The sequence below is a fragment of the Ciconia boyciana genome, chromosome 4, assembly GCF_034638445.1.
Source record: "Ciconia boyciana chromosome 4, ASM3463844v1, whole genome shotgun sequence".
In the NCBI taxonomy this organism is placed as follows: Eukaryota; Metazoa; Chordata; class Aves; order Ciconiiformes; family Ciconiidae; genus Ciconia; species Ciconia boyciana.
The window spans coordinates 43,568,586-43,594,470 of record NC_132937.1 but is presented as its reverse complement, the minus strand read 5'-3'; the positions used below and the strand labels follow the sequence as shown (position 1 = coordinate 43,594,470).

The following is a 25,885-nucleotide window of genomic DNA, read 5'->3' as shown; positions in this document are numbered from 1 at the left end:
TTAATTGGAAATGTCACTTCAACAAGAGAAATATTTCAAAGATAAAATCCTGGAAAAATATTTCAAGTCAATCAGAACTTACTATATCAAGTCAATCAGAACAATCTCAGATTCTGTTTATATTTTGATAAAAATGTCCACCTGATTTACTGCTTCTTCTAAAGGCTTTACTTCTAATAAATGAAGATTTTCTGGTGGCTGGGAGGATCCAGCTAGACAATTTCTAACTGTCTGGCAATGATAACTTCGATAATTTCACGTCATGCTGCAGTTGGGAGGTCCAAAGACACGTTACTATAGAGATGCGCACAGTAGTTTTAACCCAACTTTAAATTACTACAGCTTGAGGGCTAATGATTACTGCAACGTCAGCTGTAAAAGACACACTGAGAGGCTGAATATATGCTTCAGTAGCTGGCTGCACTGGCTACACCTAACTACAGCCCAATGATGTCTGCTTTTGAGGTTGGAAGCATAGGACCGCGATCTCATAGTTCTTGCTAAGACACAACCAGCCTTGTACTAAGGGGCCTGACCAGCTGCCTAAACACCTCAGTTGTGCCACTATTGTAAAGGACAAGTAGGTGGCCTTGGACAACTGGATCAGGTCTACAAAGGCCTAGTGGTTCCACAAATGGGATTGCAGTGCTTGCTGCTGCTCTTTCTCCTCATTTGGTAACTGACTTGATTTTTTTTGTTACTTTTTGCAATGAGGTATTTTGCATCTTTGGTAGAGGTTGCACTGTTGGATCAAAATTCAGGGTGAAAAATAAAATGAGTGATTATTTACTGTTCTTACCATCAGCCATAACATCATTTGTGGTGTTACAGATTTGGCTTTGCTGTCTGTGTTTAATGTTCAGTGAGCACACACGGAAATGAAAAATCTTTCCCTTTGAAGAAAAAGATGAAGTGGAGCACTAAGGTGAAGAATTTAGCAAGCTATCTTTAAATAAATATGGTTTCTGACTTGGTTTGCATCTGAGTCCAAATCAGTCAAAAGAAGCCAAGCAAGGTTTTAAATTGGACTAGTAGGCTGTTACTTGATCCGTTGTCATTATGTTTCTTTTCATAGAGAACCTAGTCATATGAGGAAGCATATGAATGAAATGCTGACCTGATATTACTGTCAGCAACAGAAAGCTAAAGTGAACGACAGTTAATCGTGTGTGTTCTGCTGTACATAAAAATTCATGGAGAATTCTGTACTGCTTCATGCTGTACACATTTCAGTGATAAGTAATAATCTCGGATGGAAATGTCTGCAGTCTACCTTTCAACAGCAGCATAGGCAATCATTAAACCAAGCCATCTTAAATAAGATAGACACTCTTGCAGCTGTTTCATTTTCTCAGAATTAGCCTTTTCACTAGAGCTCACTTATACATCCTTGACAAGTAGAGTGTATTTATTCTATTTCTGTACACATTCGCAGCATCTTCACTGGTCTTCCAAGTATAATAAAGTCATTTGTGGTGGGTACCAGTGAAATTACTGTGTCCATAGTATAATCTAGTTACTTGAATCTGTGTAAAATTTCATTGCAATTTATAGCAAGTGTCTTATACAACAAAGAAAAATTCAATTAAAGTAACTGGCATGCATGAGAAATGGAGGAATAGTTCTTATTTGCTGTGAACATTGGTAAGGTTTCTGTTCTAACATCATATTTTCACTTTCTTAATCTGATAACATGAGCGATAACTACAAAATCATAACTTTTATTACATGTAGAAATAGGGTAAACTTTTTTCTGATCTGATATAGGCAAAGTCAGTTTGAGACTTACGTGTCCCAAGTTCTGAGATGGCCTGATATCTTTAACGCTGTGGCTTTTGCCTCCCCTGAGCTGGCTGGCTGCAGAGAGAGTTCCTGCTTTGCAGTGAGGATTCCTGCGCCACCACAGAGGTTATCTCACTGTCGCCAAGTGGGAGCAAGCTCCTAGCTGAGTCCTCCTTGGCTGGAAGGATAGTTCCGAATCCATAGATGAAGATCCCACTCTGGAAAAAGATGGTAACTGTGCATAGAGTTGCTTTTAGTTATCCTCTGAAAAATTCCAAAGGAGTATTCCTTAGCTGGCTCATGGTAAGTGTTTTGAGGCAATCATATTTTAAATGTGGTAAGAGTGACTGAATAATTTAAAAATATTTCTGCATACATCATGATTGAAATTAAAATACCAGATTAGGGAATGACTTTTTAAAATTTTTATTTTTAATGGCAAAGGATATTTGTTTAGGCTGTTTTCATAAAGTGAAATAGAAAAATACCAGTTAATGTAAATGTATTTCATTAGAACTTTTACTGGAAGAACTGTATCTGCAAATATATGTACCTCTCTACTAGAAGCTGCGAGAGGGATTAAAACACAAGAAGCTTCTAAAACATGAAATATTAAGCATAACCCAGCACTCAGACTTTTATGGGGGAATGGCACTTTTTCAGCATTTTGCATGTATTCATTGCACTTTTTTTTTTAAATTGATGCTGAAATGGGTCAACAATGCATGCTTTATAAAAGAGTGCACCTACAGTTCTCATCACTAGCAAAATGACTTCTCACCTTCTTTCTCATCTTACTGCTAGCTTTTTGGGCGGCTCCTTTCCTAAGGTCTCCCTAAAATCAAATTATCCTAATTTGGACCTGAGAAGCAGCATTCTCAGTTTCTGTAGTGAAAAAAAATAACTGGCAAGATGCATGTAAGTGGTTTATCAAGGCCACTTTTCTTTTAGAGTACAAAAGGCAAACTCCCATTTCAGAACAGATCTCTCTGCAAGATAAGTTCACCATGCTGACTGTTAAATTGCCTTAAAGGCTATCAGAGCTGTTGTGTCAGACTTACTATAGATTTGGGGATATGTTGATTCACACTAACTTTGAAAATACGACTTTATCTATCTTGGGGACATAAAAATGGCTTTGCTTTATTTTTAATGAAAGTTTTCTGAGTAATCTGTACCTGATATACAGCAGTTTTTGTGAAAAACATAATGACTGTTGTCATGGTTTAACCCCAGCTGGCAACTAAGCCCCACACAGCCGCTCGCTCACTCCCCCCCGGTGGGATGGGGGAGAGAATTGGAAGGGTAAAAGTGAGAAAACTCGTGGGCTGAGATAAAGACAGTTTAATAGGGAAAGCAAAAGCTGCACGCACAACCAAAGCAAAACAAGGAATTCATTCACTCCTTCCCGTGGGCAGGCAGGTGTTCAGCCATCTCCAGGAAAGCAGGGCTCCATCACACATAATGGTTACTTGGGAAGACAAACGCCGTCACTCCGAATGTCCCCCACTTCCTTCTTCTTCCCCAGCTTTATATGCTGAGCATGATGCCATATGGTATGGAATAGCCCTTTGCTCACCTGGGGTCAGCTGTCCCGGCTGCGTCCCCTCCCAACTCCTTGTGCACCCCCAGCCTACTCGCTGGTGGGGTGGGATGAGAAGCAGAAAAGGCCTTGACTCTGTGTAAGCACTGCTCAGCAATAGCAAAAACATCCCTGTATTATCAACACTGTTTCCAGCACAAATCCAAAACATAGCCCCGTACTAGCTACCATGAAGAAAATTAACTCTATCGCAGCCAAAACCAGCACATTCTCCACCCCTTATTCCATACCATTTACGTCATGCTCAGGTCCCGCACTATCCAATACGTCCTCATTAACCACCATTCCCCTTCCCATCCTTTGATCTCATACACAGATATCATTCCCTTAGGCTATGGACCACCCCTGTAAAACGTCTTTAAAATGTCCACAAGATGTCCACTGAGTTCCTTTAGTCCATGACTTTGGGCTCCATCTGTTATGGTGGTCACTCAGGACAGGAGAGGTGGTGTGTTGCGTGGAGTTCCTGGGCACCAAAGCCAGCTCAGGTCAGGTCACTGCTGCACTTGCACTGCTTCTTGTAAGGCTTCTCTTCCATTGGTTCGGGTGGTTCCTGCTATAGTAATTCCCATAACATGAAACTCAAATCCCGGGTTACAACAATTTAAAGGTATTTCCATTACAATCTCCACCCCTGGTCCCTTTGGACCAGACCATGGGGTTTAACATTGCAATGAACTCCTCCCTTTGCCCCTGCTCTGGCTTGGATTTATCCACAGGCTGCAGTCCCTTAGGGGTGTACCTGCTCCAAGTGGAGCCTTATCTATGAGCCACAGCCTCTCCAGGAATATACCTGCTGCAGCATAGACTTACCCACAGCCACAGTTGCTTTGAGGTGCACCTGTTCCAGCGTGGCCTTCTCCATGGGCCACAATGCCTTCAGAGATATACCTACTCCAGCGTGGCCTTACCCACAGCCACAGGCCCTTCAGAAGTAAACCTGCTCCAACACGGCCTTACCCATGGCTGCAGTCCCTCCAGGGGTGTACCTGCTCTGTTCTGGGATTATCCATGGCCACACACTTTCAGGTGCTCCAGCATGGCCTCATGCACAGCCAACGATGCTTCAAGCTGTACCTGCTGCAGCATGGACTTATCCACAGCCACAGATGCTTCGAGGAGTACCTTCTCCAGCATGGACTTATCCTTGGGCCACACTGGAGTTCCAGCCTGTCCAGTACAGCAGCACAGAAACAGCAGCGATGCCCTGGCCACCTGCCAGCCCAGGCGCATCGCCATTGCTGTTATCAAAATGTTCCCAGGCACAGCAGAGTCAGATGACAAGCAGTACAGCAGTACAGCAAGCAGCGAAAACAAAAAGCAGCACTAACGAGCCCTAGACTCTACTATACAGTAGGGCAAGCAAGCCCCATGGCAAGCACAGGAGCCTGCTGATTAATAGCTGAACAGCAATAACAGCTATAAATTCGATCTAGCACATTCCCATCAAATCTGTCGTTATCTCGAACCCTTCGAGCCTCACATTGGGTGCCAAGAAGGACTGTCATAGTTTAACCCCAGCTGGCAACTAAGCCCCACACAGCCGCTCGCTCACTCCCCCGCAGTGGGATGGGGGAGAGAATCAGAAGGGTAAAAGTGAGAAAACTTGTGGGTTGAGATAAAGACAGTTTGATAGGGAAAGCAAAAGCCACGCACACAAGCAAAGCAAAACAAGGAATTCATTCACTCCTTCCCATGGGCGGGCAGGTGTTCAGCCATCTCCAGGAAAGCAGGGCTCCATCACACGTAGTGGTTACTTGGGAAGACAAACGCCATCCCCCTTCCTTCTTTCCCAGCTTTATATGCTGAGCGTGATGTCACATGGTATGGAATAGCCCTTTCGTCAGCTGGGGTCAAAACCAGCACAACTGCAAATTACAAAATGTGTCGGACTGTGCCTTGCTTTACAGCTATATATACAAAAAGGAGGTAGTGTTTCATGAAGCACGTAACGTAAGTTCACTGGGATACTGAAAGAATAAGTAAGAGAGAGATCTTTTGAGGATTAATAAGTCAAAAATTACTTCTGTGTGTTTCAGAAATCTCTAAGGGCTGCGGTAGGGAATGGATGCAGGAGGTATCATATGTGCTTGCCCTGGTCTTGTAGATATTATCTGGTTTTGACCATTCTCAGAGACATGATGTTAGTTTGGTGGCTTGATCTGACCCAACGCACCTGTTGTTATGTGTTTGCAATCCTGGCCTCCACTGAAGCCTGACTTAGCAAAATATTTAAGCGCACGAGTAGAACCATCCAGCTTGACTGGAAAAACCAGAGCACCAGTTTGACTTTACATTTCCACAGGGTCATTGCACTCCAAAGAAGCCTAAAATAGCCTTAGGGTGGTTATAACCTGTGTCTGGCAGCTAAATATAGAACAGTTGGTTAGCTCCATGTCGCTACAAAGGTCTAAAAAGGAAAAGTGGTATTTCCCCAAGAAGAGCTGCATATGTGAAATTGTCTTGTTCTGATGTTATGTGGATCTGAAGACTTGGGGCCTAAATTCTGTAAGGAGGGGTACTAATGTATTTGCAGTGCCATAACTGAGATAATCAGTGATGCTCTTGTGTTACTCAGTGTGGAGGATCCAGCTATCCATACTGCGTTATCACTTCATCACAAGGTTTCTGCAGATGGAACCAGTGAGCTAGTCAGACTGTTTTATGTGTGCCCAGAAATGGGCTTTTTAATGTTTAATGACCGTAACGATTACAGACATTTCATTACACATGTATTTTGTTAGGAGGCCCCCCAGCCTGATGTCCCTCATTTACTTTTAGGGAAGCATTTAAATTTTAATGGTAACATGCTATGTAAAGTAAAATGCAATTTCTGGAAAGGGCTCTTAGGTCAGAGAGCTGGCTCCTGCATTTGTAGGAAGCCACGTTCTATAACCCCTTAAATTTCATTAAAACCTTGAAAAAGTTTACTTCTTGTCTTCTCTGACTTTACTGACAGGAGTCCTAAGCTGTCATCTCTGCTTCTTCTGTTCTGTTCAGCTAAGAAGCTTCTAACATACAGCAACATATATAACTACACAGTGTGGCACTTCATATTGTTTGAATTTCAGCCCATTTCTATGACTCCTGCCCTCAAGGTTCTCTGCTACCCTACCTACCTTGCAGTTCTTTTATTCACCCCATTTTCTGCAGCTTTTTTAATACCTTTGCCTGTGGCGTCCCAACAAATGCTTTTCAGCAGTCTTGAACAGGACGGGTTTATTAAGTTTCCTTTCTCTAGAAAATAACTTTTATTATTTTATACATTTTTGTCAGCATTCATATTAGGGTGACCTAATAAGTTTGGTAAAATGATATTGAGTTGCATCTTCTGTTCAATGTAACTCAATGTCTTTATTCTTCCATACAATTCTGGCACAGATTTTTAGCATGAGTGCCAATATGATGGGCCTATGATTGCCCAGATCACTTTCCCTGCTCTATTGGCAGCTCATTTCCCCCAGCTTATGTCAATCAAATATTTCTCAACTTCTTTGAAAACTGAATGTGACTCAGCAAGAAATTTCTAGAAATTGCTCTTTTCTATACTGTGATATGCACTTGTGAATAAGTACAATATTAAGAGGAAACACAACATATTTCTCTGCAGAGCCCATATAAAGGCAGTTGTAAATAGAGACATATATGAGAGAGATATAACAGAGAACTCCGGCAATGTATTTTTCTGTTCTAGTCTCATGGACTGTAGTGTTAGATTGTGAATAATTTATGCATAAGCAGTTCTTCAGTGGAGCTGTATGTGATACTGAGTCTAACCCACTAAAATGAAGAGATCATGCCTTATAAAAGCTTTGCTGGAGAAAATTTTGTCAGTGAATTGGAACTAAAATCTTTTATGACTTTCAGAGACAGGATTTCTAGATAAAGGTGGTTGGAAAGTGTCAGGTTTTGAACTGTCCATGTGATCTCTTGGAGAGGAGATTAATATTCTCCTACAGGTCATGATATGTATATAGTTCCTGTTGCTTAATAGTTGCTTAATTCTGCAAAATGCTGAGCATTTGGGCCATGCTACCTTAACTGCCCAATAAACCCTTTTTGTCTCCAGCGATATTGCTCATAAAATAAAATTAAACAGATTGCTGAACTGAGCCTGCAGTGCATAAAATTTAGCTTCTGCAATTTAAGGTGCATTGAAAATAGGCAGCTGTAACTATTCTTTGGGGAGAGAAAGTGTGGCAGTTAACACTGCATTCAGCAGCCAGAACTTCTGCTTTTAATTCTTGAATGTGGGAGTTCATACTGTGCACGTGCAGAAGCCATGGGAGAAGATGGGTTGCTGAGACATTTGCGAGAGAGTTGTGTTTCATGATCTATGGAGAATATAACAGTGTAATTTTTTTATCCTTTCAGTATTGTGTTGGTAGTGAGTTGCAGAATACATCCTAATGATGGACGATCCTAATGGTGAACTAAAATGACTATATTCTGTTCAAATAGATGTCAGTACATAAAATCTGGAGTAGCAGTAAGAGGTCTCTGTAGAACATTGGCATGACTCTTGTAATAATAGGTCTGGAAAGTGGCATTTAAATTTGGTGGTGCTTCCTGGTTAAGACTGGAATAAAATGTCCAAAAAAAGTCTTTTTCCAGAAATCTTTTAATGATTTCCCCCTGCACTGTGGAAATAGTAATGAGTAATATCAAAAGGTTTATTGCTTATTGCATAAGTAATAATTTGCTCTGGTGCAGCAGGCCAGCTGAAGGACTATGCAATATCTTCTTTCCATACTTTTGCAGAGCTTATTTGGATTGCAGCTGTATGCAAAAGTTAAACCCTAACATAAGATGCTGGTCCTACCAGCATTTACATGAGTAGAGTAAGGGCAGTGAAATTAACATGACTACCTTCAAGTTTGTAAGACTGGGTAATTAAGTTTCCAGGTTTATCAGGGCAATTCTTACTTTTGCAAGGTATGAATACTTCAGGTACATCTAACACCCGCTGCTCTGTTCCTCTGGGTCAGAGCTTCCCCTTCCCATGACCACTTCATGTGTGCTGCTATACCCACCTTGTATAAATACTACTTCTACTCTTCCTCACTCTTCATCTGTATTTTTGAAGGGCTTATAGGATCAGTCAGGCCACGTGCCCTATTATACGAGGTATTATAAAAGTGAGAGGTGATCTTTTCCTCTGAGATTTATAACCTAAATAGATGAGACAAGCTTCATAAACGCTTTAGTCTTGAATGACAAAATACAGAGGGTGAAAATGCTGGTTTTGGGTAACATCCATGTGGCTCAGTTAGATGACTCACCAGCCAGCAAGGCACATCCCAGAAGGTGATATCCAGATGTCAGTATCGGACTCTTAGATTCACACTCTAATGCTGCTGTCTGGATTATCTGCAGTGGCTTTGTCAAAATTAAAATTGAAACTTAAATTGAATTGAATGTGATCGTAAACTATTGTCAGCATGAGAGTCTCAGAGTTGTTTATTTTGATGAGAATTTGGCTTTGATTTCTGTTGTCTGCACGATTTTTAGTGTGAGACATGGCACAGACATTCATGTTAATAATTTGTAGCTGCACAATAACAGGTGGTGTTGAGCTGGAGGCTTTGTTACTGGAGACAGCATCACTCTTGATACTTGAGGTGGTAGGGTCTGCTCTGGGAATAATTCTTCTATCTGTGGGTTTCTGATAAAAGGCTCAACAGCAAAATAGTTAATTTTGACATATATTTAAATGATATTTTTTTATTTTAAAGCCAATGTTAGATTGTAATGGAAAAAGTGCAAGTGTGTATCTGTTATCCTGAAAACTTGGGATTGTAATGGAAAAAGTGCATATATGTATCTGTTAACCTGAAAACTTGGGAAGATTTAATTTTTGTTTTATTGGTGGTTGTACTGTGTATTTGCAATTTGGAGTTGTTGTGGTGTCTCTCTTTTTTTTAAATGGAGTTTCTAGGTATAATCCTAAGACATATCCTGTGGATGCTAAAATTTTAATTAAAAGGCCAAACTAGTTGGCTTCAGCTGCCTATCCCCAGATTCAAACAATCAAGACAGAAGAACTGCAAAGAAAACACTGTCTGGCAGTGTGAAGGAGAGGGGAAGAGAGAACATTATTCTTCGAAGAAAGTGAGGAATACCATATTCTTTACAAGAGCTTATTTGGTATTTTTTTAAAATGTAGATCAAAGTTCACAGCTGAGTTTTTCTAAGTGAAAGACAATTCCTAAAACTTCAGTAAGTGACTATCACTCATCAGAACATCTTTGTTCTGTTTTTTTGTTTGCTTTTCTGTGTTCCAGCAAGAGGAATATAGTGGTTTTAGGCTGAGGTAATATGTAGGTGCCTTACAGTAGATGGCAAAGCAAGATATAAACAGACCTTGTTGAACCAGGAAGAAATTCTTTCCAGCTATGTCCACCTGGGATAAGAAATAAGAGGTGGTGATACTAAGGCAAAGCTCTGATGGCAGCATCCATCATGCATCCCTGAAGAAGAAGCCTGCTGACTACTCCAGCTTAAGGTTGATATTGATAGCTGGTAGTATCTACATTGAATAGTGTTGGAGAAATGGTAGACTAAAAACCTTGCATACCTTGGGTCAAAAAGTTGTCTTCCTCTTAACTCTTAGAGTAGAGTCCATAATACCTGTGTGTGCACTTGCAAAACGGCATTTGAGGTGCTGCTTCTGACTGCTCTCAGACTACTGAGGGGCATAATCTTACTGGTTTTGAAGGCAAGAGAGAACCTGTGAATTCAGCTCAATCTTAATTTGTTCACTTTCAGTATAACACTGTATAGTTTATGTTAGATAAACAGTGGAAGCCAAGACAACTAAAATTTTTTCCTTCAGTAAGAAACCAGGTAGGTTATCTATTAGTGTAACAGTAGCATTAAATTATTTGAGAACACACTGTTTCTTGCAAAAATCTCCCTGAACTAAAATAGTCCTCCAACAAGCAGCAGCCAAAGCCAGCAATACATTGAATGAAGAGAAAGGAGACAGATTGCCCTTTTCTAGTAGAAGCAGACTTGTGCAAAACTCCTGAATATTCTTATATTAAAATATTTAACTTCTTCCTTTGCTAATTTCCAGGAAGAATTTCAAATATGATAACTGTCTTCTAGCAAACTCTTACTGAAGTCGCAGAGCCCTGGAAGTATTTCCCCCGCAACCCAGCACAAAAGTGGGACTTGAAATTTATTTTGGCAGCACCTTCCATGTGAGGTGGAGGGAACTGAACAGTTTCTAGAGCAAATGCTGAGCTGGCAGCCCCTCAGGTGTATGCAGACAACCTCCAGATGTTTTTTCTTAGTCAGTCTTTGGAAGGCAAAGTCAATTTCACATTTTAAAATTATTCTTTGATTGCAGGCTAACAATATGCTTATAAATTATGAGTATTTACTTAGACCAAGAGCTAACGGAAGAAGATCAGGATTATTTAGCTAGCAGCTTGTTACAAAGTAATGTTCTAGCTGTTCACATTCATACTTATATGATCATATTACCTGAATCTTCCAGTACGGAAACTCACTTCATATCTTTTTTTATCAATTTTAATAGCCATGCCCAATAATTGATCTACTGTATTGAACCATAGGTCTGCCAGCCCATTATCTTGTCTTGGGCAAGAGCAAAGAACCTTATGCAACAGACAGAAAAGAGGGCAGATGGAGAGGGATCTCTCCCTGGGCCTCTCTTAACCTATAACTAAGGGGCTTCTGAGTTCAGGTTATGTTCCTACTGATGTGTTTCACAGCAACACAGAGGCCTACCTTTGGTAAATTTTGTTCAACTGCTTTTTGAACAACACCCCCTCCAGTGGCCTGATAATTTAAGTGAAAGCATGATATTTCTTGTATTGTGAGGACTATTGATGAGTCATTCTTCATTCAGCTCTGCACCATTCATGATTTCATAGTTGCCTGTTCAGTTCCTTAGTTACCTCTCTTCCCGGCAGAAGCAGCCTAGTCTTTTTAGTTCTCCAAAGATGTCTTGGAATATCTATGATTATTCTTGTTGCTATCTCTTTAATTTTTCTAGTTTTGGTTAACTTATCTCAAGGAAAACAAAATGTGATGTACAGCATTGAAAGTGTGGGTTCATCATAAATTTACATGGTGGCATAAAGTTGTTTTGTTTGGCTCTTTGTTCCTATCCTCACATTGATTGCTTTTTTGACTAGCTGAACATACAAAGATTAAAATAAGATTAATTTTTAAATCCTTCTGTGTCTATAGTTTTGGCTTTTGCTCTCTCCTAAACACTAGTGCATGTAGTTCTGAAATAGTTCAGGCTTAGTTGCTGTGTTTTTCCCTAAGATTGCTGTAAGGAGATTTGACGAGATTCTCCAGTAATGTGTGTGACTCATGGTCCTACAAAGTTGAGAATGGACAGTAATGACAAATGGATTTACAGAAAGAGGTCTCACCATGCTGAGATCCACAAGTCTTGGGCATATTCTGCTTACTTTGACAGATGTTTGGGAAAGTTTGTTCTCCCCATGCCTCTTCATACTGCAAGGACATTAACATAACCTACCTGCCATGAGTATTTAGTGAAGTGAAATGTGTATGCTAACAAAATAAATACACTTTCAGAGAAACTTCTGTTGACAAAGTCAATCTTCAAAATAAACCTGATGTCAATGGGGACTGCATTCTGTAATTGGTTTTCTTTCCACAAGCCTAAAAATGTTGCTGTTTGTGACACAGGTCTGTCTCTTTATTATCTGTGTGCTGCTGGATTAAAATGTGGAAGTGTATTTTTCTTAAAGAAACCATCGTTTTTTAACTTACCACAATAGTTATACTGAGATTTACTGAAGTTTCATATCTCTGGAGGAGTCCATAGAGTCTGTTCAATGTTCACTTTTAAAGGTATTTCAAAGTGAAATTTGTTTGCATGTTTTCCAAAAAAAATATGCCAATTTGGTCTGAATTTACTCAACATTACAGGTAGGGGAAAAGAGTGAAATAAAACAGGGCTACATTATGATAGCAGATATTTCTCTTACACAGTAGTTCAAAAGTTAAAGCACTTGGCCAGCCTATGGATTTTAATTCCTTTCTTGTCAGTACAGGCTGGGAGGTGATTGCCTGAGCAGCAGCCATGCTGAAAAGGGATAGACCTGATCTAGCATTGCGATAGCACCACCTGCAGGGACCTGGTGACCTTCAGGGGTCCCTTCAGGCCAACAGTTTTGTGATTCTTTACTCATTGCTGTTTCACTGAGCATCTCTAGATATTAGTCAGGCCCTTCTTCCTAGTCAGGTTCTGAGTAAATGGAGGAAGAGAAGGAAGTTTCCTACTGCTGTAGACCTTGAGGCACTGTAGATATTCAGTGGAGAAAGGTATGCTCTTAATTTATGTGTCCTGCTGCTTTGTGAGCAGGAATACCTATTCAAAACACTATTGGAAATCAATGCGTTAGATTTTTGCCATGACTTAACCCCCTAATTACAAAAAAACGCTGCAGGGGTTTTTTTGCTTTTTGGATGTTTAGTGGGTTTTTTTCCTTTTGAACGAATTAACAACATCCGTGGATAAGCTGTTATCTTGAAAAGATACTTTGTCACAGTCAATTTGGTTTCTCAAATTTTGTATTCCTATGGTATAGAAATCCAGCCAATTCTAAGCAAATGTACCTCTAAACTTCTACAAAAACACAAGAATAATGAACCCGCAATAACTAAGAGTAGCTTAATGTAAAGAGGAATAAATGCTTAGCTTTCTCATCAAAAGGTAGGAAATAAGCCACCTATGCTGTATTTTTCTTGTTTCTGTAGACTTGCATGTAAAACTTTAATCAGAAAACCCATTAAGGAATATGATTTTTTTTGCTTAAAATCAATACTGAATTTAGAGTGAGAAAGACAGGATGCATCAAAGGTAGAATTTCTTGAAAGAAAATAGTTTGGTATCAGACTGTGATGCAGCATTTTGTAATTCGATGTCTTCCTGGTGTATATTTTATCTATTAAAATTAATTTATTAAAATTTGGCATTAAAATGGCATAAAAACTTCACTGACAGTGAGTGCACTGATAATGATAACCATATCTTTTGAGACCATGCCCTTCTCAAGCAGTGTGAATAGCTGACAAGTCACCTGAGCCACCTCTCTGGGCACTCTGCTCTTGAACAAGAGACGTGTGAGTAGTAGACCTGGGGATGTGGGCCATTTTTTGCTCTGCTGTAGGGAGGAGGTGAAGGAGAAGGAAAGATTGCCAGGACCCAGTTGGCATATTGACCCAGAAGTTCACAAGCAACATAAATCTGAAATTTCTGAACTACTAACTAAGGTGTGCCACCTGTTCTTTAAACTGATCTCAGTGCCAGAGGAGTGAAAATCGGATAATGACACATTAGTTCTCCTTAGAGGGTACCAAAGGTCATCTAGGAACTACATCCTGTTTTCGTACTGGGCAAGACACTACGTCTAGAGATAAAAACATAGCACAAGTAGATGTGGTAGGTAATTGGATAATATGATGTGCTGGAGAAGAGTTAGTGTGGCTTTTTCTGTAAGGAAAGCATAAGCTAAGATGAGCTATTAGCATCAAGCTTAGGTGGTATAAGGGACAGTGTCACTCTGTGCTTGCCCTGTTTTTGCATTTTTCAGTTTGTCATCTGCTTTTGGACACTTCTGGAGACAGGATGTTGGGCCAAGATTGGTTGGTCTGACCGATTTTTCATTGTTCCTCACAGAGCTTCTAAAAAGGACATGGGAATGTGTTTAGAAATCTCCTCGGAGATTTGTGGGGTTTTATTAAGGGATGTCCTAATCAACTGTGTTCAACCAACTGTAACTTGGACACCAAATCTATTTTGTGCTAACATCGAGAACCAGAATCATGGTACTGGTCTTAGTAGGACCAATGTGCAGATCATGAGCCTTGAATCCATGTAAGAAAAATGGGGGGGGGGGGGGGAGAAATTGTATGTACAAACCTGCAGGATTGCTTCCAGGTTCTGTTGGAAGCCTTAATCTGTTAATTACAGGAATAAAAGGGACATGGACTACTCTTTATGGATTGTGGGAGTTTTGTAGCCTATTTTCCCTTGACAGATCTCAAAGCAGCTGCTGCTGTGAGCAGAATTGAGGATCGATCAACAATGGTAGTTTGTATGCCGAATTTAACAAAATAATGGCCAAATTAGTGTCTTTTCTACTTGATTACTCTACTTCCTATTATGATAATGTATTCATAAGGAAGCTGCTACCAAAATGTGAACAGAATGCAAAAAGTCCTAATATGATATTCTTGCTTCAGTTATCATTTTATGCCAGGCACACATTTGTTATATTAGAGCTCACAGAATTGTAAGTGTCAGCTTGCTTGTTCAAGAGGTTGCCTAAAATTGCTAGCAGCTTGACACTGGTACATTTTGTCTTTCTCAATTCTTTTTCTCTTAAGGATGATCCAATTTTTGTGACCTGTTTGTGCCAGCTGCCCTTTGTTCCCCTCTCTCTTTCCCATGTCTTTCAGAGGTTTACTTGCATCCCATTGGTTTGCTTTTCTTCTCTTACCACTGATTTTAGACTGAAACAGCAAGATTATACTATCACTACTGTCTGTAATTGCTTAAAAATAGATGAATTATGTTGCAGGGAGAAAAAGGAGTGAGAAATAGAGAAGAAACAAATCTGTGTTTTCGAGTAATTACTTTTCTAATTTCTTATTTGCAACACAAGCCAGGAAACCACGTAGAGTGGAATGAGGATGAAGGAAGAAAGATAGAAATCTTAACATCGGTTCCTGAAGCTGACTCTGATCAGACAGATCTTTGCAGCTTTGCGCAGAAGCAGTTGTAGGAGCAGACTCTGAGAACCAAACTCAAAAAACAACTTAAGCATCCAATATGTTACCAACTGTGTAATTCACAGAAATTCAACTTTAGCCATTTGATCCTTAGACTTTGAAGTTTTTATGAGGACTTCTGCTTATCTCCAGAACCGCTGCCAATCTTAGCTCTATTAAGATATGTGGTCTTGGCACATACCTCACACCAAAGAATATGTGGAGTTCACAGCCGGAGACATTTCTATGGCAGGTCGCCTGAAGGACCCGGTCAGGCTGGTATTCTCAGAGCACATGGGAAATGCAGGGACAATGGTGGGCTGGTGCATCTGGTCTGTGATCGCATATACACAGCCACGCTTGGCTTCAAATGCTTCTCTCCCAGGTGAGTGCTCCCCAACCCGGTGAAGGCAAGGTTGGTGGGGAAGAGGGAGGTGGGGAAGGAAGTTAGTGCTTAAGGCTCATTTTCAGGCACAGGTCACTGAAAAAAAGAGTGCAGGGGTCATGGGTGAGGGAGAGAGTACGCAACAGGAGCCTGACTTCATTGCCCAGAGGTCAGGGTGGTCATGGAAAGGAAGGCTCTTCTTCCCCTTGACTTTCTCCCTCTCAAATTTTCAATTCCCTTGTGTGCAGTGACATAGATTTAACTAGAGGCATTGAGAGGGCCTCAGCCCAATTCTGCTTGCTTTTGGGAAGCAGAAGAACCAGTTGCAGGTTTGTGACTCTGCCCTTGAGCTAGGTGCATGAAAGTACAGCAGAGCCTGCCAAATCTATGTGTCTTTGTGGATTTGGGTCCAGTTTATTGCCTGTGTATGTAGTGTTTTCATGCTACATGCTTCAGCGCATGCTGTCCTGAGCTGAGGATTTGTCCCGTTGAGTGGTTGTATGTGTGGTAGCTACATAAGTAAAAGACTTTTTTTTCCCCAAGGGGATTTTGAGGTTTGTTGCTTGTCAAAAAAATCACATATAGTATCTGGAAGAGGAGAATCCATTATGGATCATGAATTTCGCTTATACATATGGGAAGAGTACACTCAAAACCACACAGTAATTTTTTTCTGACATATCATAAGCTTTAAGTGATTAAATCATTAGATTGGGGAAATGCTACACTGCATGAGTTAAAACTAAGATGCAAATATATCACAGACCTCCTAAATGAGTGCTAAATTAATATAATAAGGAAAAAAACTATGCTTATCTTAGAGTTTTGTAGTGAAACTGTTTAATACTTTTTTTAATGGAGTATGCTGTGAAAATGGATTTGATTTGGGTTTTTTTATAGCACTTATTTGAGGTGCCACATTTTAAATAACACTTTCTTAAAACCAGAAAGCATTCTGAAATTTAACTGAAAGTTTTGCAAAACAAAAAGACCTAAATTCCAAACAGTCAGATCCCACTTGCCTCAATCTGGAATTGTATAATTATGGAGAAGAGAGGAGATCATTTTCAAAACATTCCCATTTCCTTTAAGGAGAGCTTGGTTCTGATCATATTTTCTACAGTAATAAGAGCTAGGCTGATTCCTGAAAACATGGGAAAATACCACTTTTTTGCGAGGTTTATAAAAATTCAGGGCTGTATTTTTAATATATCAATATTCAGAAAAGAATTGGTTACGCTTTCCATCCTATCTTTGAAAAATTTGTACTCTAATGCTTTATGCAAAATATGGTTATGATGTTGGTTTTGTCCTCTTTTTGCTTTTATTTAAGGTAGAAATTTCATTAACATTTCCTTGGGCAGAAAAACCCTAAAGTAAGATAATAAATTTTAGTCAAGAATCCAAATATGCAGATACTATTTGAAAGAATAAGCCTATAAAATAATAAAAACATTGCAAGTACTAGCTTTTTTTGCATATGTTGGCCCTGGGTATGTTTGCTTTTCAACAAAGCAAAAAACCCACAGCCACGAGTATTGTTTAAAAGACCAGGACACCACTGTGGAAGGGCTGTACAAAGCAAACTGGAAATAGCATTGCTGCCTTTGACAGAGTAGCCTGTAACTGTTGATGGAGTGTTAACAGGGGCACGGATGAGAGGAGTGAGAAAGTATTGTAAGAGTGACACCATCATATCTACAAAACATCTAAACACTTGGGAGCATGGCTTTTGGGGTTACTTTTTCTCATTGTTTGTCAGCGTTGCAAAAATGCAAAGATTGAGAAAACTTGGAAACTTGAAAACTCAACAGCCAGGCTGCACAGCCTGACATCCCAGGCAGAGGGAGTGGGGATAATTCACATAGGGATAAGAAAAAGGCTTGGAAGGGTCTTCAGAGAGAAGACAGGTTTGTTTGCAGACCTTTTATTTTGTTTTCTCTGTTGCTTTTGTCTGCAGAGAAGATTTTGTCTATGCCTTCTGCATCCTTCTGCAAGTTGAATGTAAGCTTGGAAAGTTTTCCTATGTCACAGCTAAAGCGAAGGATGCTGTAATAATCTGCAGGCAAAATAAGAGAGCTGGATGAAAAGACTGCAGGTGGTTGAGAAGGAAAGGCCACATTTTATAGATAACATAGATTGACCAAGATTTAGAAAGAGCCAGGGTGGGAGGACTTAAGAGAAGCTCAAGTGGATGATGACTTACAGATTGTGGGTAAGAGCAGGAGAAGGTTGGTGGCAGCACTCACGGTGACTGAGAGAAAGTTGCAGATAGAGGTTGGTGGGGGAGACATGGATTTGGAAGAGGGATTTACCTGAAGTGACAGCTAGTCACATGCACAGAGAAAAGCTGAGATTTCTGTTGCCAAAAGTGGAAAGAGCTCTGGAGTAGAGGGATATAAAGGCAAGTCTTCAGTGGAGCTGTGTTTTTGAAGCAAATCATTTGTTTCTTGTGATCCAGAAAAAGAAGAAAAAAACAGAATAAAATCTAGGTTTCCTATTCCAGGTAAATGGGCCTTTAGGTCAGTATTTCTAAGGCACAATCCCTGCAGTAATGCATGTGGAGGGAAAAACAACCCAAGATCTTTGCCCAAGTTAGAGGATATTCTATGGAGGACCTTCTGAAGGGGTGAAGAGATAAGTAGAAAGGGTCTTAGGGTGGAGGAGATTTCTAAAAGCCAGTGTGAGACTAGATTTCAAACAATAAAGTGTCACTGGTGTGAAAGGCAGCTGATGGGGCCATGGAAGAGGACTGTGGAGTACTGCTGAGCTTTGACTCTAAAGAGAGACACTTAGAGACTTCTTTTGACTGGAGTGCAAAGAGAACCTGAGTTCAAAATGGTTAAGGAAGGAAAGGCATGAGAGTAATCTTGGGCTGAAACTGAAGCCTAGATAATTTTGTGGTCTTAGCAGTAGATGGCATACAGACAGTTATTTCCATGGTGTTACCACAAGTGGAAGCCTGTGTAAAGGTTATTGATGCATTGAGGGTCTGCAGTGGTCTTGGTTTCTTGGTTCCAGACACCCCACAGAAAGTTCATACTTGCTGTTTTTGAAAATATTTGTGACTTACACAAAGCTTATGTCACACATGTCACACATGTTGTGAATAGGCTAGCTCTTCAAAATGCACAGGCATATTTTTTTACCAGTTCCTATGTATCTGATGGGTCAGGCTTCTGTTACGGACACTTGCAGAGTTTGCAGTGGCTAAGTCAACAACGATGAAGCCTTATTTCTTCTAAATGCTGTCTGTGTTCGATCATTATTTTCAGTTAATAAAATAGCACAACCTTACATTAACCTTACCGTTGAGGTACCCAACTATTTAATGCTCCTCTGGGCTCCTTGGAAGGGTGGCAGCTGGCTGGCACGAGGGGAGCAGCTTGAGGGGCAGAGTGAGTTGGCAGCCCTCTAGTGGGAACCAGGGAAATGCAGAGTATGAGCAGCTGGGAAAGCAGAAGCACATGTCAACTGGAAGCCACAGCAAGCGGAGAATAAAAAAAACAGAATTTGACAACAGAGGTGGCAGAAAGTGGTGCTCCCTGAAAGAGAGCTGGGAGAGCAGCTGCACTGGTGGATGGAGAGGACGAACAGAGGCAGCCAGCCAAATGAATGAATTATGGAAGGGCGATGCCTGGAAAAGCCATGAAGGTCAGGCCAAAAGCCATCTAGCTCGGGACCAAGTCTCCAGCAGGAGAAGCGAGTAGTGAGCTATGCCGTTTGTTCTCCCAGCCTTTGCCAACTTATCATTTATGGGCTTCTTGAGTCAGAAGTGGCATCTTTGTGAAAAGAGCTCTTCATTTTTCTCCTGTAAATCTGTCCTTTCTTTAATACACACAAATTGCTAGACAAGTCAAATAATATTCCCTGGAACAGTTGAAGCTGGCGAAGAAGCATGGGGAGACTCCAAACAGAGAAAGAATGGCCAAGTGTTAAACTACAGAAAAATGCCAGTGGATGCGAGTGGAATGGACCAGAAGTGACAAAAAAGTAAAAGAAGAGGAGAAAGATTGGGATATAGTTCTGCTAAGAAAGACAAGACAAAGAAAAGAAGGGGAAGAAGAGAGGGGCATAACCTTGCTGAACAGTGGAAGAGGAGCAGGACACCAGCTCCAGGCCAGGGATGTTGGAGAAGAGCTGTGGGCCCTGTGTCTCATAAGGAAATTCAAGCAAGGCTAATACCAGTGTTGAGGTCACACATTGTTGTAATCCTTTTCAGGACTGCAGTTTGGCCAGGAAAAAAAGGGAAGGGATTTGAGGTTGAAAATAGTGCTATAATTGAATATCGAAATGGTAATAGCCAAAGGATGGGCTGAGGTGTCAGCCCTCACCAGCAGTGTAGATGGGAAAGCTGAGCTGGAGAGAAGTGCAAATAAGCCCTAGCAAAGGTGAGGAGATGGAGCCAGGGGAACACAGAGGTGCGGTGAGAGCTGGGTCAAAAAGACAGTCCCATTACCTGCTTACAAAAACAAAGGGACAGAGGCCTGAAAACACACTGCAGAGGTTCAGGAAGGCATGCATCACTGTGGGAGTGACTAAAAGGGAAAGAAGATGTAGCAGGTAGGGGGAAGGAGCCTTCAGGCCAAAAGGGTGTCCATAGGGACCTTGGCATCTGTGCGATGCTTCTCAACTGGCACATCCATCCTGAGCCTTTCCAGGAGGCTGAACTCACCAACACCTTTGCTTCACCACTTGGTTGGCTCTAGTTTCTGTTGTTGCTCTAAGCAATGAAGAATTATTCAAGAAGATTTTGCTGTACTAATTAGTCATTATTTTTACAGTGGTTGTGTTATTAATTAGTGATGATTCATAAACTGCAGGTGCTGTAAGTCTGCAGGCATATGGGGGTAAAGATTTTTGTATTGGTGATTTTAAAGAGTGGAACCTTAATGAAGTGGTAAGTACATTTTGCTTAATGGTACTGCTATGATAGTAAGGTAATTGATAATCACTGATTTACATAAAAACATAGGATTTAAGAAAGTACCATTGACTTTGTCTTTAATTCTTTGATTAATAGCTGATTCCTGTGGAGATCGCCTAGGAGGCTAGAATGATACTGGAAATAATAATGGACAGTTTAAAATGTTAAAACAAAAATTTCTTCACTGTTTTTAAGCTTTTTTTATTCCCAGATGGTTAGTTTATTTATGATTTCTTTGCTTCAAAGCCTGTGTCTGTTCCTCTGCTCACTGAAATCAGGGATTTTCTCACTGACCTCTTTGGAACCAGGCTTGTCTCCACACATTTTACCAGAAAAGTTTGTCATGAGCTACTGTACTAATTGATTTAGGTTGCAGATCTATTAGCAGTCCTTCCTGACAGTCAATCAAATAATGAGAGATTTATTTAAATTGGAAATCATCAGCAATGAGATAGTCACTTAAGTCAGGAAATGAGCAGAGGTATGGTCATGGTATCACTAATATGCAACATCCACATGGTCAGATTCTTCTGGGAGTAAGGAAGACGTGGAATTAGTTCCTTCAGGCCAAGGAGAGATCCATAGGACATTTGTGAAGGCCAGGCACTCATGTCATTATTCTTGCTGCCTCCTCTAGCTGTGTTTTGAAAGAGAAAAGTGAGACAATCACCTGTACCCGTAGCAATTTGGGCATATAAATCCAAGGGACTGATTCATCTTGTAAAACAAAACTCAGAACGCCAAGTCCAGGAAGGAGGATTTCAGGCATACTTGTTGCTCTATCCGATGAGAAGGTTTATAAATCCTTCCTATGCTCAGGTTCATTAGCAGTCTTAATTTGAGGGTCCCGTCTGTTTCTGTGCATTGTATAAGTAATCAAGTTGAGCAACTTAGGGACTTAAAGGTTATACATGGCAATCTTTCAGATATAGCAGCACTTTTTCTGCATCCCTGTGTGGTTCTGACCCTATCATGTCTGCGCAGAGCAGGACGGGGTCAAGTTCTCTTACATCGGGGCTCTCAGATTTTCTAATCCTCATGAAGCTTTCCTACTGTTAGCAAAGGCAGGAACACCCTGAAACTGGGAGGAGGGAAGAGAGAGAGACCCTGATTTTTAGGTCCTTCTGTTCAAGTATTTTCTATTCATGAGGCTGACACAGAAGCAGCAGGGAGAGAAACCCTGACTCACAGTTGTGCGGATTTTTTGTTGTTGTTGTTTTAAAATACCCAGGCTAAGAGAAGTGGCTATCCTATAAAGAAATCTCTGTAAGGGGATTGATAGACTTGCCTGCATCAATCTATGTCATAGACACAGTTATCCCATCTTGGACAAAACACAGTAATTAAAGCTGGATGTCCTCTGAAGTGGTAGAAAAGTGGATAAATGGATAGTAAAATAAATATCTGTGTCCTAACTGTCGTTTGTGAAGGATCCCAGGCTCTTGATCAATACATTCTGGGACAGTCAGAGCTGTGCATTGTAAAAAAAGAAGCCTTTGCACTGATACTGACCCAAGCCTGTTGTGTATTCTTACAGATTCATCTAATGAGACTACTTTAAACCTTTTTTTTTTTTTAATCAAAGTGAATCACGATAAAAAATGTATTTAAGATTTTCCTATAATAATACCGTTGGAGTGTGAATGCGCTGTTTTTCTTTTTGAGTGGGGGTAAGAGAGGTTGAGAGCATTCAGAGAACTGTTTCTCTAACCTTCCTCACCACTCATGGTCGATGATGGGTGCTAACTTTCATTTCTATTCTGATACGCTTGCTGGCATTAAGTTACATTCTGCTATGGCAGGAGCTCAAGTGGGAAGTGAAGCTTTTGTGTGAGAAAAGGAGAGGTTAACTACACTTATATTGGGGGCAATTTTTGCTTTGGAAAACAGTGGCAGGCTTTGTAGTTTAATCTTGTGGAGTACTGCCTGTTACCACCTTCTGACGTACGTTGTTGGGCTGAGAAGAATCGATGCTCAGTGGTGCATGAAAGTCCAATGTGTCAGTTGTAGCTATACATAATACCACGGTCTCACATGCAGGCAAGGCTGTTAATACTTAACACAGTGTTGTATTCTCTAAGGAAAAAAGTTGAATACTGGTAACTTCATCCATTTTGAATTTTTATACACATTCCTTTGAAAAATACTAAATTGAAGAATAAGATAATACCTGTACAAAAGGCTCAAACTAACAAGCACCACAGAGCAAAATGCTGCAGAAATAAGGCTCCAGGATTCCTGTGTGTCAGGGAACAGTCCTGGGAATCTGCCTACAATTAGGGTTTTGTTCAAATTACATGTCTTGCAGGGCAATTGCTTTAACTCACCTACACCAGGCACCTGGGGTAACTGGTACCAGGAAAGCAGAGAATCTGCCCTTTTGGAGATTGCTAACTTGCAAATAATCCTCCATATGCATGAGTGGAACAATATTTTAAGGGTTCAAAGACTCTTTTCCTTAAGTACATGCATCTGAGGAAGGACATAGGTATTGTTCAGTTGCTTAACAACCTTCTGTAGCTAACAGTCTGAAGTGAAACAAATCAGTAGTGTACAGGAGAAGTGTATTGAAATATATCAAGACACAAAAAGTATTGATGTAGTCCAACTCCTAGGAAATATGGCAACAAAGCAGCCACAGCCAACATCTGCTGGCCTTCCTGTAGTAGCTTTAAATTATGATGTGCTTTTATGTCTTCTGAAAATGTCATGGCTTACATGGTAGCAATGTTTTTTCCTGCAAACGAAAGGCTATGGTTCTGGAAAACAATTTTAAATCTGCAATCCAAACAAGTTTTCTTGTCTGAAAAGTCACTTTTTTCCTAAACAAACCCATTAAAATATTACTATTGAATATATGACACAAGACCTTTAATACAAGTTCTGTATTACATTCAAATGAATAAGGCAATTTTGGTCCAGCAAAAAATAGCTTTCTGTAGTCTTAAGCAAAATGCAAGTCCTTCTGTGTAACCAAGGTACTCTGTTGGGGAAAGAGGGGAAAGGAAGCGGTGTTTCTTGTTTCCTTATTTAAAACCCTGCAATTTTTAACTTAGAGGCAAATAAAACAAAATTAGGAGTTTGGTAAAATACGTTCGTAAAAGACACACTTCAAAGCAACTAAATTAAGGCTGCTAGTCATACACCTGCCTGCCTTTGAGAGTCTTTCATGGTTCTGTTTGATCTTTCATTCTTGCATTTAAAATGCTATCTTGTTAAGAACCAGACTGGAAAAAAATATCTGTAATACTCTTCTTTAGCAGGCTTCAACTACAGAAGTACAAATTGGGCCCATGAGACTGACACAAGATCCAATTCAGGTAAGATGCTCTTTCAGTTTCTTGGTACAGTCAATTCAGTGTCAATGGGTGAAGAAATTAAGGTTCAACCCCTATAGTTAAGTATAATATTTTCATTTTACTTGAGCAAGGACTGTGAGATGGGTGATTGGTATTTTGGTTTATCTGATTGCTTGAGAAGAGACCTAAAAGTAAATTAACTTGGTAAACAAGGTGCTTAGATTTCCATTAACATCAAATCATCCCTTTTATATGTCCTGTCAATGGGAGTGTGTGTGTATGTGCATTAGCAGGGGAAAGAGCTGCGTCTCTGGATGTTAAAAACTGTTCAGTTCTGATATGCCAAAGCAGAGAGCTCCATTATAAAGTTTAGGTACCTGGAGAGTTTTGCTGGGTTTTGCACAACAGGAGAGAGAACTGTGCTTTTACAGGTCACCAATCCAAGAAATCACACTGCTTCCAACAAGAGAGGTTGCACTTCAGCTTAAGGAGCAACGGCTCTCATCCGTACTTGCTTCTGTTTCTGTACATTTTGTTCCTGTGCCAGTAAACAGATGCCAAGTGTTATTTTTTTAGCTTATAGTGGGTGTTAAAGCTCTCAGATGATAGGAAATTAAATAATCTTAGTCTTTAACATTGCTCTAGTGATACAGCATTCATTTGAATTAACTTTTTGGGTCACTTAACTCTGTAAAATACAGATACATTTAGTCACCAGTCACCTTTTCTGTTTTGGTTCGGCCTTTTTTCCCCATACCTGGCTATGAGAGGAAAAAATCTACACATGGAAGAAATGCTGTTCTCAAGGGAAATACATCATGTGTATATGCATCATAAAGCTTTACATTTTTATTTCTGTATTAAACATTCAGTCTTAATGATGACTTGATCTGATGAAACTATTTGTTTATATTATAATAAGACTGTGGAAAATGGCTTCAGCACTAGACCACTCTTTGGTTTTGCAAGGAATTTCAACATAAAAATGTGGAACTCTTCATGGAAAAATGTTCTTTAGACTGTGGTCATCTTCAGAAAGATGGTCAAGCAGATATTTAATGAATACAAATACTCTCAGTGCTTATGTCAGGATTTTACTTTGTAGAAATTGGATTTGCCAAAATATCATAGTACCAGTGTTAGCTGTTGTAAGTGAAGATTTTTCATATAAGAAGGGAAAGTGGGGTTTTTGTTGTTTTTAAAAGTGTTTGACATTCTTCTTGGTATCTTGTCAGGTGTGGATGTTATTTTGTCCCTACATTACATAAGTGAGAATCTATGGTGCTACTACAGAAGACCTTAAGTAAAGCAGAAAGCAGACCTTAAGTAAAACCATTAACTGAAGAGTTTTCCATAAAGACATTGCCATACACAAACTTATTTACAGTAAAGGGAAAACACTTTATGTAAACCCACCTCCTTTGTTGTGGAACAAGCCACATTACCTCAGCTAATTTGGCAAGTATTGCACACATCCACGCATTTAAAAAACGTGTGTTAATCTTTTATTCCATCTTGACAATGGAGTTACGTGTTTCTCTGTGCAGTGGAAACAGCTACTGAATATCACATTTTAAATGTCTATTTGTGGGTGCTTAATCATGTTCACAATTGTCTGATAAGTCAATTTAGTTTGTCAAAACAATTGCCACTGGGGCTTTTCTTAGCAATGTCCGTTTTATTCTGGTGCGTGTTTTATGCTGTTACAGGACACCTGTGCCAACCTCGAAATGGCCCATATTTTTTGTCTGAGAAGTCACCTTACTTGTGACTGTGACCTGCCATAAACCATTTAATAGATTCCTCACTGAACTTTACGACCATCTGCATTGGAGGACAAATCTGGTTTGGTTTGTACTAGATCGTGACCCAGGTGCTGCTGGCCTTAAGGGGCAAGGGGAAGAGTCCAAAGCAAACCTACCAGCTCTGACCCTCCAAATGCCCTCCCCACATGCAGCTTGCGCATCTGCCCCGATTTTGTACCAAGGCTTGCAAATAGGCATGATTTGGTTCTGAGACCTTAGAAATGGCCATGATAAAAGTACATGTAAATGTGCTTTCTCCAGAGGACACAGGAGAAAGGTGGTTTTTATAAACATTTA

The 25,885-nt window shown here is 40.2% G+C and overlaps 1 protein-coding gene across 9 annotated transcripts in view; it reads left to right on the top strand.

The window, feature by feature from the left end:
* The window catches only part of PDE8B (phosphodiesterase 8B), an 80,024-nt gene that overhangs the window by 13,434 nt on the left and 40,705 nt on the right, over positions 1-25,885 (top strand). For 6 of the 9 annotated variants that reach the window (XM_072858989.1, XM_072858997.1, XM_072858995.1 and 3 more), the window contains exon 2: positions 23,745-23,804. The exons of 1 other annotated variant lie outside the window; for it this stretch is intronic. In XM_072858989.1, coding sequence (XP_072715090.1) covers positions 23,745-23,804 — 60 coding nt within the window. The remainder of the gene's footprint in view (positions 1-23,744; positions 23,805-25,885) is intronic. 2 more of the 9 variants (XM_072858998.1, XM_072858991.1) reach the window with 1 other exon arrangement.